Genomic DNA, 15,685 nt, shown 5'->3' on the forward strand with positions numbered 1-15,685 from the left:
CGTCAATCAACGTAATAATAATAATAATAATAATAATAATAATGTAATAACGGGGAATAACGAAAGCCATCGGGGACCGACCGACAACCGCCTCTTCCACCCTATTAGTGTTTCGTCACGATCTACAGGAAACCGTCGCTGTATCAAGATAAGGTCTACCCGTGGAAGCTGTTTAACGAAGCTTATTTTAATCACCCCTCCCCCCCCGCCGATGAGCCGAAGAGAGCTCGGGGCCGCGCACTAATTGCGTTAATTGCAAAATTTCCGTGCTTTCCAGCGACTGTTAACCAAAAGCCAGAGAGAATTTCAATTTTCGGAACTCTCTCTCTCTCTCTCTCTCTCCTCGCTTATCTCCCTTCCTCCCTCCCACTGTCCGCGAAATGATACGAGATACGCCGTCTCTTTCGGCGGTACGCAGTTATTTCAATCGGGAGGGTGCCGCTGAGATATTATCTTGAAACGTGCGGCGGCGCGGTGTATTGCGTTCCGTCGGCGCGCGATCTCTCGCGCGATTAATGCGATAGGGTAAATTGCGACTAGAAAAACGCGCTTGTCGTGTAACGACCGAACAACGCAGCCCCGTTATGCGTTTAAGTGCACGCGACAGAATGCATAATGCCAGTCGATAAGCCGACGCACGGTTGCGCTCGCTCTCTCTCTCTCTCTCTCTCTCTCTCTCTCTCTCTCTCTCTCTCTCTCTCTCTCTCTCCCTCTCCCTCTCCCTCCCTCTCTCTCCCTCTCTCTCCCTCTCTCTCCCTCTCTCTCTCTCTCTCTCTCGCCGAGATCTCTCCGTGGAAATTGCTCGAAAACGAAGCGGCGACGACGACGAGCTGTTCTTTCATCGGCAGGAAGCGTGTTAATCTTCAAGGCCACTTTCGATCTCTCGTCCGCGTAACCGACCTCGCGGGGACGGCCTCGAGAAGCAGGGGAGCAGCGGGAGAATTTTACCTTAAAAAAAAAATGGCGATTCCGCTTGCGACTACGCGCTTTGTCCGAACGCTGACGTTCGGTTTCAGGCGCGGAGAGAGGTTGGGGGGGGGGGGCGGTAATCGAAACGCGGGCTCGCGCGAGCCTGCGAAAATATGCGAGCGGTGTGCGTGCGTTTGCCGTTCGCTCGGATAAAAATTAAGCGACCCCGCCGCGCGCTGCGCGCGCGCCGTAATCAATTTCGACGGCGGGCCGCGGCGTCCAATCTCGAGCGGTTAAAAGGGCTCAGAAAGATACTCCCCCTCCCCGCCCCCGCGCGCGCGCGGTTATGATGATGCGGCGCGTTTCGCGAGATATGCATCGCGTTTTATTACGGTTTATGTAACGCCGCGCTGTGCGACGCCGCGGCGGAGGGGAGGGGGTGAGACAATATCGATAACGTCGATATTCAATTACTACGCCGTGATACCCGAAGTGAAATATTCTCCGCGGGATATTACCGTGTCGCGTTTGTTTACGCGCGCCGCAGTATTTTACAGCTGTACCAGCGCCCACGAGCCCCCCCTCTCTCTGCCGCCTCCCCCTCCCACCCGTGCGTCTCCTCATTAGCGGGGTGAAATTACTCGCATTCGATTATCTTCCTGCAAACGCGAGCGATGTCACCGATGGCCGCGCCGCGTTTTGTTTTACAAACACGCGCGACGTTTTGCGCGATTGCTCCCGCGATTGCCGATCAATCGGGATCGACTTCCGGCCGCGACCTGGATCAGACTGCCCGTCTGACCGGCTCACTCTCTACCCTCCGCGCGCGCGCGCGCGCGCCGCCTGCGTAGACAAGAGGGTAGATAAAATCGGCATTACGTTTAGGGACACGCACGTGCAAACCTATTAACGAACGCGCGCTCACGCGCCCTCACGGATCCTGCGTGTGCGTGTGCGAATCACACACTGATGAACTAAGCGTGATTTATGCGCCGCCAGCCGCCGCCCGTCCATCCCCCGCGAGCCAGCTCGGTGTCCAGCCTATTAACCCTTTGCGGACGAGCACTCTCTCGATTCTGATTCCCGGTGGCTCGAGCGTATTTTCTATACAGCAAGATTTTTTATTCAATTTGCAAGACGTTTTCTGTGTAACGAGATTGTACATCAACCCCTTGACTGCGGCGCGCTCCAACAAAGAGCCGTCGGCATTATGCGGAGTGTGTTATATTCATACGGCAGTTGTGATACTCGCTGCTACCGAATGGCATTTTTTTAAGAACATGATGACACCGAAACACTTGTCGATATCCAGTTGTTCCATCGGTTGCTACGCGACATGCAACGATGAACCCAATGCTGTACCGATTTAGTAAAATAGGACGGTTTCAGAGGCAACGTGTAAAACCGTAATAATCTTACTTTAGTCCTGGCTCAGTTAGTCCTTCGATTCGTCTAGTTTATCTGTGGACTAACGATGAACTGAGGCTATGTTATTCAGCGACATTTTGCCGAAGTGATTTAAATTTTATATCCGAACTGAAGAAATTAAATCCTTCGCGCGATATTCGTACTAGGATCTTACATTTAATCGTCTTAAGCCTTAAAAGCTACCACCGAATATCAGCCTAAGCAAACTTTTCTTGTTATCGTTCATACCAAAGTATATGCGAGAATTGATCTGTTTTATCATAACGTTATCACTACTGATAGCGGGAATAAATACTTATAAAATTGGTATTGTCACCGTGTTTTTTTAATAAGATTTTTTTCAAAAATTCTTATGGAGTGAAATTTCACTCATCGTAGTAGGCTTTAAAGATTAAATTTATCTTCAGATACTTTGTAGCCAATGAAATGCAATCATCATCGAATTGTCAAAGCGCGACCTTTGAGGTTCGTGTTTATATCTTGAGACTCTTTTTTTTATAATTTATAATAGTAAAATTATTCTCAATGGATGCATCAAACAAAATAAAATAATAGCAAAACGAAATAGGAAAGCTAATCGATCTACACAGGAGAAAAGTTTTCTGACGAAATCGATATTAAGAAGAAAGAACATTATCCACAAAAGATGGAGGCCGAACGCACGAATAAGGCCGAACAAGAATATCGGGAGGAAATTCTTAATGATATCAATGAATGTGTTAAGACAGAATGAGACACTTAAGACAGGCCAGCTGAATAATTTTGAAAATATGCGGGATAGAAGAAAATGTTAAATACAGAAATTGTAGGATTTCAAATGACGTATAACATAGCAATACTAGTGTGACCTTGAACAGCGTCATCAAGATTACGGGAAGGTCACCTTGAATTGTTTAAATGGAAACCTCAATTTTTTATTTTATTATCTTTTTTTACCAATCAATTTGAATAACTTTTGTCTGGAATATTTTTTTATTTGACTAATATTCTTTGAGATATTTAAGGAAAACCTGGTAACTTTTTCAATATCTGGCAACTACAATATCTCGGTAACTATTTGTCAGAAGAAAAAATGATACTAGATCTTTCTACTCTATTTGATCTGAATAATATGCTGTTATCCAAACTTTTCTTAACTTGATGATTTTGAAATTTTCAAAATGATTTTCCGTAACCTTAATAACGTTGCTCATACTAATATTGCTATATAACGCGTCACTTAAAACCCTACAATTTCTGCATTTAACATTTTTTTCCATCTTGCATATTTTCAAAGTTATTCAAAGTGACCTGTTTTGGGTGCCTTACCCTGTATACTCCTCTGGCAGTTAAAAGGTTAAGCCAACTTTAGACTGCCTCTGCAGGCAATTTAAATTTAAGCTGGGATTAATACAAAGCTAAATCATAAAAAAGTGTCTCTGAACACAAATGTCGTTAGTCTCTTTTTATACTATTGTTAAGCTACGGCTAAACCGAGCTTATTTTGTCTCTGAACAGCATCTTTAGTGTGTTGCAGTAAAAAGATTTATCGTGCATATATAGGGTGTCCGAGATCTTTTGAAAAAATTGTGAAGATTAATCAGATCAAACTGAGAAGAAAAGTCAAGTATCATTTTGCAGAAATCGCAATAGTTATTGTATTATTAATTATCTACATGAAAATTATTACATCTAGAGGCTCTTTTAATTGATAACTTGAAAATTTGCGTACTTGTTTGCAAAATGGTGAAGGACTCTTTTATTCAAAATACAATTACATGACGGCTATTTTGCCTAGTGACAGGTTTAAGTTTCAGAGTTCAAAGTTCAATATTTCCATATCTATCGCTAGACACAATAGCCGTCATATAATTGTAGATCAGATCATTCTGAATAAAAAAGTCCTTAAATAAAATAAAATAAATAATGGCTCTGAAATCTAACAAGAGAAAAATTCATTTACGATTTTGCAAATAAATATGTAAGTCTTCAAGTTATCAATTAAAAAAACTTGTAGGTGTGGTTATTTTCAATCATTAATAACTTAATAAAACTATTGCGATTTTTGCAAAATCGTACTTGACTTTTCTTCTCAGTTTAATCCAATTAATCCTCACAATTTTTCGTTTCCAAAAATTTCCGGGCACTCTGTATAATATGTCTTTGTACACATTAATGGCTCTATGACGGCGTCTTTCGCGGTCAAAGGGTTAAAGACTCAAAATCGCATTGGTATCTCTTATCTGTTTGATGCCGCCACAGTGGCGGCATTCGTTCACAAAGGATTAACCTGCGAGAGCAACCTATACGTTACTACGAAATTTCAAAATTTCCTCTCCGGCTGAACGTGATACCGAGTCGTCTCCGCTGTGACAGAAATGGCGAATCTCTAGACTCTGATTGCTGATCGCGACGAAGTTTGAAAGTCTCTCGCACGAATGTGATTTCACGCCGATAATGTTCCACGACTTTCGCAAGGAGAGCTCGCGTGGAGAAACTCCGGCGGGGGAGGGGAATGCTTTTATTGTCGGTCGATGGAGGCAAATGTGCCGACGATGGGATCCAAAGTTCGGAGAATCGTTTCGATCTATTTCGGATCTATTTCTTCAGCCGAGCGCGATACGACGTCGGAGTTCTCAGACAGTCGCTTGCCTTTTGTTGTTTTATAATCGCGAGCGTCGGGCTGATCGTCGTTTCGCTTCACAACGGAAAGTGTCATCGTCAACAGCGCGCTTCGCGAAGTTCACGGCGCACAGTGGGTCGAACTGTGTAAAAATGTGGACATAAACTCAAAAAATTTTTTCTTCGAATTAAGTTTTCCATTGCAAATTTGTTTACTTGGAACATCATAGAAATAGCATGTAATCTTTATTTCCCAAAATATTGTTCCAATCTATGTGTAAAATGACCATAAATATTTCGAATGAGACAATTCTCGATTTTCGTCAATTGAGTTGTCTACATTCAAGATATTTCTTTCTAGTTCGTATATTATCACCCCAACCTTTTTACATGTAATGGACTATTCTTTGATTTGAAAAACATTTATATCCAAATCAAAGAACAACATAGCTTGAGGTTTGACAAGCAATTTTATTATATCATGAAGAAAATCCCGATAAATAAATTATAAATTAACTTTCAGAAAAGATCTTAAAGTATCTTAAACTTTGATTAGTCTTACTTGATTAAACAGTTATTCTACTTCGTCAAATGACATCTTTTTCAGCTGCAACTACTATCTGCAATTTTGAGAAATATATCCATTTATTGAAAAAGAGAATCCCGAAAATATCCCAATATATACATGTCTTACACTTGTGGAGATGAAATACGGTAGCTTTAGCTATTTCATCACTTATTACTATTTTACACCACTTATTAGTCTCCTCTGACCTCATAATTTCAAACCTAAGACCCAGAAAGAAAAAATAACAAGAAAAGACAAGACATTTTTCCCGAGACATTAGAAATGTTACTATAAACACACTCACACACATACACATACACACAGCAGAGAGGGTTTGGAGTCATTAAATACTACGGAAGTGACGAATCATGGAGTCTTAATCTTTGCTGTGACACACGCACACACGCACACACACACACACAAGATATGCAAATCCGATCGTGTAACCTCCTCGTGGTGCATATTGGTTAATACTAATGCCGGCGGTAACAACAAGCTTGAAACAATTGTTGTTAACAATTATTGTTTAAACAGTATTGTATATATAATAATTATTTAAATTATTAAAGTAATACTTTATGATTATGTACGCATAAATATATCGCTTTAGCTGTCGTATCTTGTCTCCACAAGTACGATGTCCGCTCTTCCCTATATTTCGATCCACTGTGCGGCGGGACGAAAGCTCGGTGCTCGAGCTCGACGAGATTCACCTCGTCGAGCGAAGGCGAAGACGAAGAGCCCGCGGTGGGTTCACGTCTATTCTCAAGTCTCGCAGGAAGTTCCGAGTTAGAAGAAAAAACAGCTCACCTAGGCAGTTATCCTGCGCGAGAGCGCCTTTTTATCGAGCGTCTCGGCTAGGCGGCTCTGCGGCCACTAACGATATTTTAATTGATAAAATTTCGCAGACGCCGCGCCGGCGGGGTGGGGGACACAAATTTCCAATTTCCGCTGTCGCGAGACGGCGAAAAAGTTTAATTGCCGGCGTCCCGCCGCCGCGCTGTTCGCGCGCGGAACTTCTCAAGCGTTTCCGGCCGACTTGGACGAGCGCGCGGGAGAAGTTGGACGAAAAATTACGGCGTAAGGAGCGGAAATATATTGTTTCGAGAACGCTTCGTAATACGGACGACGCGCTGATATTCTTCACGCGGACTCGTCCGCGTCGCGGCGCGGAGCGCGCGAGACACTGAATATTATTCGAGTCGTTAACCTTGAAAGATAGCGTCCGGCTGTGGAAGCCTCCCTAAAATCGAGGCGCCCCGCCTTGATTTACATCTTCGTGGAATTCATAATGTTCGCCGAGTCAAACTTTATCACGGACGGGCGCTCGCGAAGCCGCGAGAAGCCTACATTCATTTATTATCGCGCCGCGCCGTGCTATTATTCTTATTTATTTATCCCCGCGGCATCCTCGGTACTTTCCGCGCAAATCCTACCCGCGGATCCGCACCGTCCCCGGAACCGTCTCGAGCTCTCGCACAGGAAATCGCTCGGTTTATTTGGATCCCCGTCGACCGCAACGTGCGCATTCGCGCCGAGCAGCCTCGATAACCGCATCTTCGTATTCGACGCGCGTATAAATCGCGTCGAGAGAACGCGCTACTACGCATCGCACGCGTGCTTCCGCACGGCGTTGCAGCTCTTTTTCTCTCTTTAACACGGTGCGTGTTTCACACGGTCGCGTCTTGATTACTGTTATCCCGCGATGGCCGGCGATTATCAGCGGCGACCTTGGCGCGACTGAAAAGTTATCTGCTCGCTCGGTCGAAGCAGGTCGCCGAGCCAGGTGCGAGAGAGCCAGTCCAGGAAGTCGCCCTGCGTGAACACGCGCGCAAACCGCTCGCGAGAGAGCCGCTGCTGGATACCGGCTCGTCCGTTATCCGAGCGGAACGATGTTCGCGCGGCGTCGATATCGGCGCGGCCGGGTACAAGGACATAGCTGTATATTTTCTTACGGATTCCGCACGGATGCTCCTCGGAAATATCTCGCGCGCGATCTGCGCTTAGTCATGCCGCAGTGCATATCTCATGCGGCAACTATTGCCCACCGCCGCTGCGGGTATCACGTGTTTTTTTTATTTCCCCCGCCCTTCGCGCGCGGAACGTCCGCGTTGCGGATCCTAGGGACGTTTTTCTGCGTTCCTTCTCGGACGCGCGGCCAGAGAAATGTGTCCTCTCGTTAGGCAATCAATCGCGAGCGCCGCTCGATGAAGGAAAAAGTAATCGCGTCCCGCAAAAATTTCGAAACTCGGTGGACGTTCGTATGACTCATTGATTTCCAGGGTTGGAGGAGTTGAAGTTACTTTGTAAAAGTATCTACGGTTACAGTTTCTTTTTAATGAAAAAGTAACTAGTTGCGGTTACAAGTTACTGACCTTCGAAAATAACATGTTGCAGTTATAGTTATTTAGAAAGTAACGAGTCGTTACTTTTCAGTTACTTTTTCACAATAATTTTTTCACAATAATTGTGCAATTGTTTTAAATCTCGTAATTGTGTAAATTCCTTCAATTTTATATAAAAGTAGTTTATTGATTATTATATATATTGTATATAATATTGTATATAATTTTTATGTATATAATTATATATAATTCATATTGTATATAATTTTTACGAATTAAATTCATTCATTTAAATAAGCAATCCATACTTATTCTTTAAGACTATTAATAACAATTGTAAGAAAATGAATAAATTTGATGAGGATAATAAATACTAAAAACACCAAAAATAATCTTAACATCAAAAATTAAATTTCTTTACTAAAAAATATATTGATATTTTATAAAGAGAAACACTCGTATGTTTTGTTAAATTTGAAGTTGAAGTTCTGGTTGCATGAATAATTTTTTTGCTAGCGCAAATTTTGCAGAGAAATGCCCAGTTGTTCTCGTTTCCAAGTTTTTGCTGTAACTCGAATATTTCTATATATTCTGGCCATGGCATTTTACAATCCTTCGATTGTAAAATGCCATGATTGAGATGTTTTATTTATTGCTTGAATTTTTTATATAACTGAAACTGCGCAGCGCACTTCACGCTGAACGCAGGTTATGTTAACAAATAAAGACTGACGACGCGCGACGGAAATGTCCAATAGGCGTACAATTTTTTTGGAAGAAATACAGGTTGCGTTCGGAGAGGAAATTATCAGCGCTTTTGCGTCATTTTATCTTTCCTTTATATCTAATGAACGATAGATAGATAGATCTAACGAAAGATAGATGACGCAATAGCGTATATTTAAATGCAGCCAGAATAACTGTATACTTATTGGGCTATCAAGTATCGCACGTTGCGTTATCGTTATGCTGATCTGCCAGAAACTTAAGTTTGAAATATATAAAATAACTATTAAAGTAACTATTAAATTAGTTATCAGTTATCAAACAAATGTAACTAATTCTGAGTTAAGTTACAATTACAAATGGAAAAACGAAAGGTTATAGTCATAAAATAAAATAACTGTAACTGTAATTTCGTTACAAATAATGAGTTATTTTCCCAATCTTGCGCTCGATGAAAAGAAAAGTAATCGCAACACCGCGTCCCGTAAAAATGTCGAAATTCGGTGGAAGTTTGTCCATACGATTCCCTGATTTCATTGATTCCTTTTTTCTTTTCTTTTTTTTTTTATATACGTATATCATTTTCTCGCAATTTATTTCGATCGTTAAACTCGGGATTTCTCGCAGAAATGTCTTCTTCGGCACGTAAATCTATTGCAACGCCTTCGAACCGGTTATGCAAGTCGCGCTTTCCGTGTTAATGGCGTAATAATATATTAATTAAGACCTGCTCTCCGATTCAGGTGAAGCCATAAGTAAAACGAACGCCTGACGAGGACTTATACAAAGAAACGCTTTTCTGAACGAAAAATTAACTCTCAGCTAAACACGAGAAAGAACATTTCTCTCTCTCTCTCTCTCTCTCTCTCTCCCTCTCTCTCCCTCTCTCTCCTGAGTGACTCGTGCAATCGCATCGAGTGCGCATCGAGCGCGACTTTATGCCCCGAGCATCGTCGGAATTAGCAATCGCGCGCGAATCGCACGTCGAATGCCCGATTTTCGCGTTGTTTGATTACACAATCCGTCGTCGCGGCCGCCAACGGGATAACATCACGCACGTTACCGTTGCACTTCCGGCGGCGGCGGCGGCGGCGGCGGCGGTGGCGGCGGCAGTGGTGGGGGGCCGGCACGTGGTCGTGAATTCACCCTCTCGTTTGTGCGACGCGGAACAACGCCCGACGAAGGTCGGGCACGCTGCGAGGAAAGAAGAAAGCGCACGACGGCTCGGTGGTTGAAGAAGGTCGAGTAGGGGTGGGAGCGTGGCGCGCGTAGCTGCGCGCGCACTCTCGGGCCACGCTGCCGCCGAGCGCGTGGTCGCGCCGCGTCAGTAACTGCGCAACCTTTCAACGGGCGAGTCACGTCCGACGAGCGGCCGAGACGCGCGTCCTTGCCAGGTCGTCGCTCGCTGAAGTTCACTCGAGAATTTCGACTCTATCGGTCTCTCCCTCTCTCTCTCTCTCTCTCTCTCTCTGTCTTCTTCTCTGCCTTTAGATCCTCCTGTCGTCGCGTCGCGGACGATGACCCCGTGAGCGAAAGTCGCGCGCGACTTATTCGCCAAGCCGCCCGCTTGCGACTCCGACGCGAGCTGTCGGCCGTGGCTGCGGCGGGAAGTGCGTCAAGTGACAGTAGACACTCTCAGCTGCGCTAGAGAACTCAATCAAGAAGGCGCATCTCTCCGCTGCCGCGACTCCGCGCGTCCGCGATGACGCGAGCGTTTGTCCGCGTCGTGCTCGCCGCGGCGGTCGCCGCGACGGCCGTCGTCTCGGAGCCGAACGACTCGGTCATGTCGTCACCGACGATATACAAATGCTGCCGACACGACGAGGGCTTCCAATCGTCCGAAGACCCGAACGAACTGCCGCGCTGCCAGCCGTCGTTGGAGCAGTGGCACCCGTTGATTTACTCGCTGAAGAAGAACACGTTCATGTCGAACGCCATGCCGCCGCAGTGGCGCATCGTCGACGGCGTGATCCCCAAGTGCGACACCGGCCACGACCTGATACACGTGCCCTACCGGAAGGCTAACCCGTTCCTGCTGCTCGACGCCGGCGGCGGGGCCAACGACGGCCACGCGATGATCGACAGCAACAACCTCGAGACCCAGTTCCCCCCGAGCCAGTACTGCGGCGAGAACGTCGCCCTGCTCGTTTGCGTGCAGAAGAAGCCCAACAGTCACGCAGCCGCGACGATGAGGCCGCGGGTGCGGCGATGCTGCGGCGAGAACGCGACTTTCCACGAGCACGGGTGAGTTCCTCCTAAGTGTGTTGTTGTTCTCCGTCGGCGTTCAGGAGCTTCGGAACTGACGCAGTCAGTAAGCTCGAGCGAGACAAATACATTTTCTCTCGCTCCGACGACTTGTTCGAGGAAAAAAAGAAAAAAACTGACCCGCTGCCTCCTCGCGCTCTCGCGTTTGCTCTCGACGTTCGCTTCGCTCCTCAGCGGATTCTTTCGTCACCCACAGACGCGGACGCGAGTAGCGTGACGAGGTTAGGGCGACGCACGGCGCGCAGGCGGTCTCCCTTCGCCGCGCGCGTGCCTCATTTAACCTGTCCTGTCCTGTCCGCGATTCTTCGCGGATCTCTGCGCGGCTGTCACGCCTCGTGATTATTGGAGGCCTGGTCGAGAGCATCCTTAGAGATCGGCCGGCCTTAGAGTCGGTTGGGCTGAATTCACGCGTTTTAGCCGTCTGTTTACTTCCTCGACAATGTCAAGGTCACGCTCGTGCCGCTTACCCGCGTCGTCGGATTGTTTACCTCAGCGGCGCTTTCCGAGCGAAATATGTCAAATATACACATATACACACACACACGTCCGATCTCGACGTTCGTGAAACGCGTGAGTTTCTGCCGTTGAAATAGCGCGTAGCACCGAGCCGCTGATGAATTGTACGTGTGACGTCATCCTCGAGCGTTTCAGCGACCCGCTCGAGACGTTTCCGTCCGTTCCGGGTTGAAGATAACGTGCGTGTTCAATTCGAGATCGCTCCGATCGGAATGCGGCGTACAATTTTAACCTCGCGACCAGCCCGACGCGAATCACGTGATCGCTCGAATTTTCGTGCAATTTTCAGGCTGGGAGGCGCCATGTTTGTTGCACTCGTTGAAACGACGGTTATACTTGCGACTGAGGTTGCCAGATGGTGACTGATTTCCGGGATCGTCCCGGAATTTTTTTGAAGTTTGTCCCGTGTCCCGGAATCTTTTGTCTTTCGTTCCGGAAAATCAGAACTTGCAAGAAAATTATAATCACAATATTTGTGTTTTCAAGCTGGTGCTAGAGAGAAATGTGAGAGTAATCGTTAGGATTTATAAGGTCGAAAGATTTGACGCGCCACCTGAGAAACCATTTGTGTAGTAAGAAAAAAAGAGGTCAGTTGTATGATTTATGTCTAAAACTTCTCTCTGCCAGTACCTTATTCACACATTTATTCATCGCAAGTAAGCAACGACATCTCTTAACCGTCTTACCCTTCTATCTGTCAGATTTAACGAAAATTCTCCAACAACCTATTTTTCAATCTAAAAAATGTCCCGGAAATAGTCATTTTGCATCTGGCAATTCTACTTGCGACCGACGCGATCGTTTATCAAGCAGCACAGAATGAGCAGAATATCATCGACCGATTAATCTCTTCTAGAATCCTCCTCGGAATCGTTGAGAATAGCGTCTCGTTTTAGGGACCAATGCCCGTTCGCAGAAATCGATTGCTTTTTTGCGGAGAACGTAGACGAGACTCATCGTCCCGAATCGTCCTGACCGCGTCGCACAGATTCGTAATAATGCGCAACGAATGTTTCGTTGCAGGAATACCTGCGTACACTTGAAAGAGATGCCTGACGCGCCCCCCCTGCTGCCAAACACAAACTCCGCCATTGAGATCATCGCCGGATTCCCAACCTGTCCGAAATCCGACAATTTCACCATTCTGGGAGACGCGAAAGATGCCGTACTGCAACCGGACGGCGGCCTGGAGATAAAGGGAGTCTCCCTACCTGCTGGCCAGTTTTGTGTCGAAAGGATAAAGGAACTGAATCAAATAGCCAAGGTGTTTGCCTGCCCGGAACACGCGCCGCAAAGGTCAGTGGATCACATTCATTTGTCTCACGCGTTTAATACTCTCTGACGCAACGGAGGGAACCATCTCCCGCTTTCCCGCAAAATCTGCGTCTGCGAGATCGAGCGAAATGTCCGCAGACAATTATTGGGTCGGCAAGAAAGTAATTTCGGTTTTTTAGTGTGAAATAAAACTCAATTTTTTCTATACAAAAAATGAACTTTAATCGGTCAAATATTTTCCATCCTGTTCGACGACCTTTTTCCATCTTTCTGGTAGCTTCATGATTCCGCGCTCATAGAACTGCTGGTCCTTATCAGCAAAAAAACTCAACCAAGTGCGATTTGAGATCATCGTTGTTGTTGAGATTTTTACCGTTTAAAAAGTTTTGTAAACTTCGAAATAAATGATAATCCGATGGTGCAAGGTCGGGGCTATATGGAGGATGCGACATCACTTCCCAACCAAGCTCCAATAATTTCGTACGTGTTGCTAAAGATGTATGGGGCCTCGCATTGTCGTGGTGGAACACGATTCCTTTATGATTTGCCAATTCCGGCCTTTTCTCTTTGATTGCTTCCTCCAATTTCATAAGTTGTTGGCAGTAAACATCTGAATTGATCGTTTGGTTGCTTGGAAGCATCTCAAAATACACAACACCTTTGTAATCCCACCAAATTGACAGCATGATCTTTTTTTGATGCAATTCAGCTTTCGATACGGTTTGTGCCGGTTCATCATGCTTGGACCATGATCTTTGTTCGATTAATGTTGTTGTAGACGATCCATTTTTCATCACCAGTGATAATTGGCTTCAAAAAGGATCGATTGCATTACGTTTGAAATGCGTATCGCAAATATTGATCCGTTGTGTTAAGTGAATTTCTTTCACTTCGTGCGGAACCCAAATATCCAGCTTCTTAACGAGTCCAAGACGTCTTATGTGATTGTCAATTGTTCTATGTGACACATTTAAACTTTTTGCAATCTCTCGCACAGTTATATGACGATTTGATTCAATTGTGGCTTTCATTTTGTCTTCATCAACTTCAGAAGGTCGGCCAGAACGTTGGTCATCTTTGAGTGAAAAATCTCCAGAACGAAATTTTTTAACCAATTCTGACACGTTCGTTCTGTTATGCAACCGACACCATAAACTTCACATATCTCTTTGTGAGCCTCAGCCGCTTCCTTGCCTTTACGAAAATAAAAAAGTAAAATATGTCGAAAATGATCATTTTTGCACTCCATGTTAAAATTGACCGTGAACCAACAGTAAACAAAATTACACGGAATTTGTTTCTATAGTAACCTAAGAGTGTCAACTACCAAATCTGAAAAGAAAAAAATTATAACATTGACAAAAGAATAACGACACAAACATAACGCTATCTATTGGCGCAAGCCGAAATTACTTTCTTGCCAACCCAATATATAAAATATATATATATATTTTTTTTCCTCTTCTACCTGCGTCGCACCGCGTGATCCGTGAGAAGATTCGAGATGATAAAGCTCCACGTACATCCGAGATAACGCCGCGTCGTGTGGAATGCAAGAGAGACCGTTGCAAGTCCACTTGTTATCTGAGATGAAATCGATTTTATTGTTTGCTCGAAGTAACAGATAACACGTACCATACGCACCATGGCCGCGATTGCTCATCCATTGCGCAAGCCGTAGCCCATAAGAGCCGGTCGTTCATTCTTAGGGCAGAAGCTTCTTCAATTCTTCAATTACCTGCGCGGTAATGCAAAAGTAAATGCTTCGTAATTTTATCTACCGTTGCTTTCCCCATGTGAAATCCCGCCGGGTTTCCCAAGGCCCCTCGAAATGCCGAATCGCGGCGGGCCCGTCCGCGATAACCGGCTACTGACAACGCTAATATTGACCCGTCAATTATGCAAATGCGCTCTTTTGTCGTTCTTGCACGCTCGATCATCGCTCATTCGTCCCGTCTAATGAAGAACAAAATTGAGCGCCGGCCGGCAGGCCGGCCGGTTCCGGCGGCCAAGTCGACCCACTTTAAAGCTCCGAGCACGATCCGACTTTTTGCCGAGCGTTAAATATCGCCTGCCGGGATCTGAATTTATCGCACGGCTTAATTGCACGACGGTAGCCGCGCGCCGCGAGGGATAAACGCTCGCTCTTACGGCCGTCGGACGACGCGAGAAGAAGCCGAGGGCCCTCCTCCTCCCCCCTCCTCACTTTCACTCGTCCCCGGGCATTTCTAGGTCACGTATGTCCGTCCGATCCCGCCGTTCTTCGAAAACGTTCTTCCATAGAGAACTTCCACTCTTGAGCGCGTGGAAACAGCGGGACGCGACTACGAGCGCAGCTCGTGAAGAAACGAGTGATACGCGCGCACTGGCCTTACGCGACGTGATGGTCCAACGTCAGGTTTACGGTATATCCGTACACGTCGCGTAACGTAACGTAACCTAACCTAACCTAATGTGGGCTTGGAAGATCTCATTTGCCGAGACACGCGTGCATCCTGCCGGCTAAGGACGAAGCGGTGACGGATTGACGGGCTGACACGGGACGCATCGTTGTTAGTAAGATCCGACCGAGGAGTTCTGCTCGTGGCGGAGACGCCTGGCCTGTCCCGAAATCGGTTTCAGAAATTTTGGTCTTGGTTGCAAGGTTGGCAGGCCTTAAATTAACCGTCATGTTCTGCTCGGGGATCGGTGTGAAATTTGATTCTACATAATTCTTTTTGTATCTAATTGTTAGCTCCACTTGGGAAAAGTCCACGAAAACAAAGTCGTGAAATACAGGGTGTTGTCAATTAGATATGAAAGTAAGATAATGTAAGATATGTATAGAGTTAAATGTCTTTTCGGGTCATGTAGATTCGAGGGGAGTATAAAGGTTAACTCGGATGTGTTCCGTGATTGATCGGTCGATCACAGTCATGCCACACCATTTCTGTGTAGGAATTTGGTTTCACCACTACTAATTTTGTGATATTAGGCAGAGATGTTGATAGATCTTTTTATCATTTATCTTGATAATTGCTGATCAGTTGTGTCTAGGTTAGCTCAAGGGTAA

The 15,685-nt window shown here is 45.6% G+C and overlaps 1 protein-coding gene across 1 annotated transcript in view; it reads left to right on the forward strand.

Moving 5' to 3' along the window:
- The first annotated feature begins 9,923 nt into the window (after positions 1-9,923).
- Positions 9,924-15,685, forward strand: part of mthl1 (adhesion G-protein coupled receptor methuselah-like 1) — a 241,606-nt gene continuing 235,844 nt past the window's right edge. Inside the window, exons 1-2 of the mRNA XM_025302624.1 lie at positions 9,924-10,821; positions 12,382-12,654. Of these exons, the coding sequence (XP_025158409.1) occupies positions 10,280-10,821; positions 12,382-12,654 (815 nt within the window). The 5' untranslated portion in view covers positions 9,924-10,279. The remainder of the gene's footprint in view (positions 10,822-12,381; positions 12,655-15,685) is intronic.

This window comes from Harpegnathos saltator, unplaced genomic scaffold (assembly GCF_003227715.2).
Source record: "Harpegnathos saltator strain DR-91 unplaced genomic scaffold, Hsal_v8.6 scaffold507, whole genome shotgun sequence".
Taxonomy (NCBI): Eukaryota; Metazoa; Arthropoda; class Insecta; order Hymenoptera; family Formicidae; genus Harpegnathos; species Harpegnathos saltator.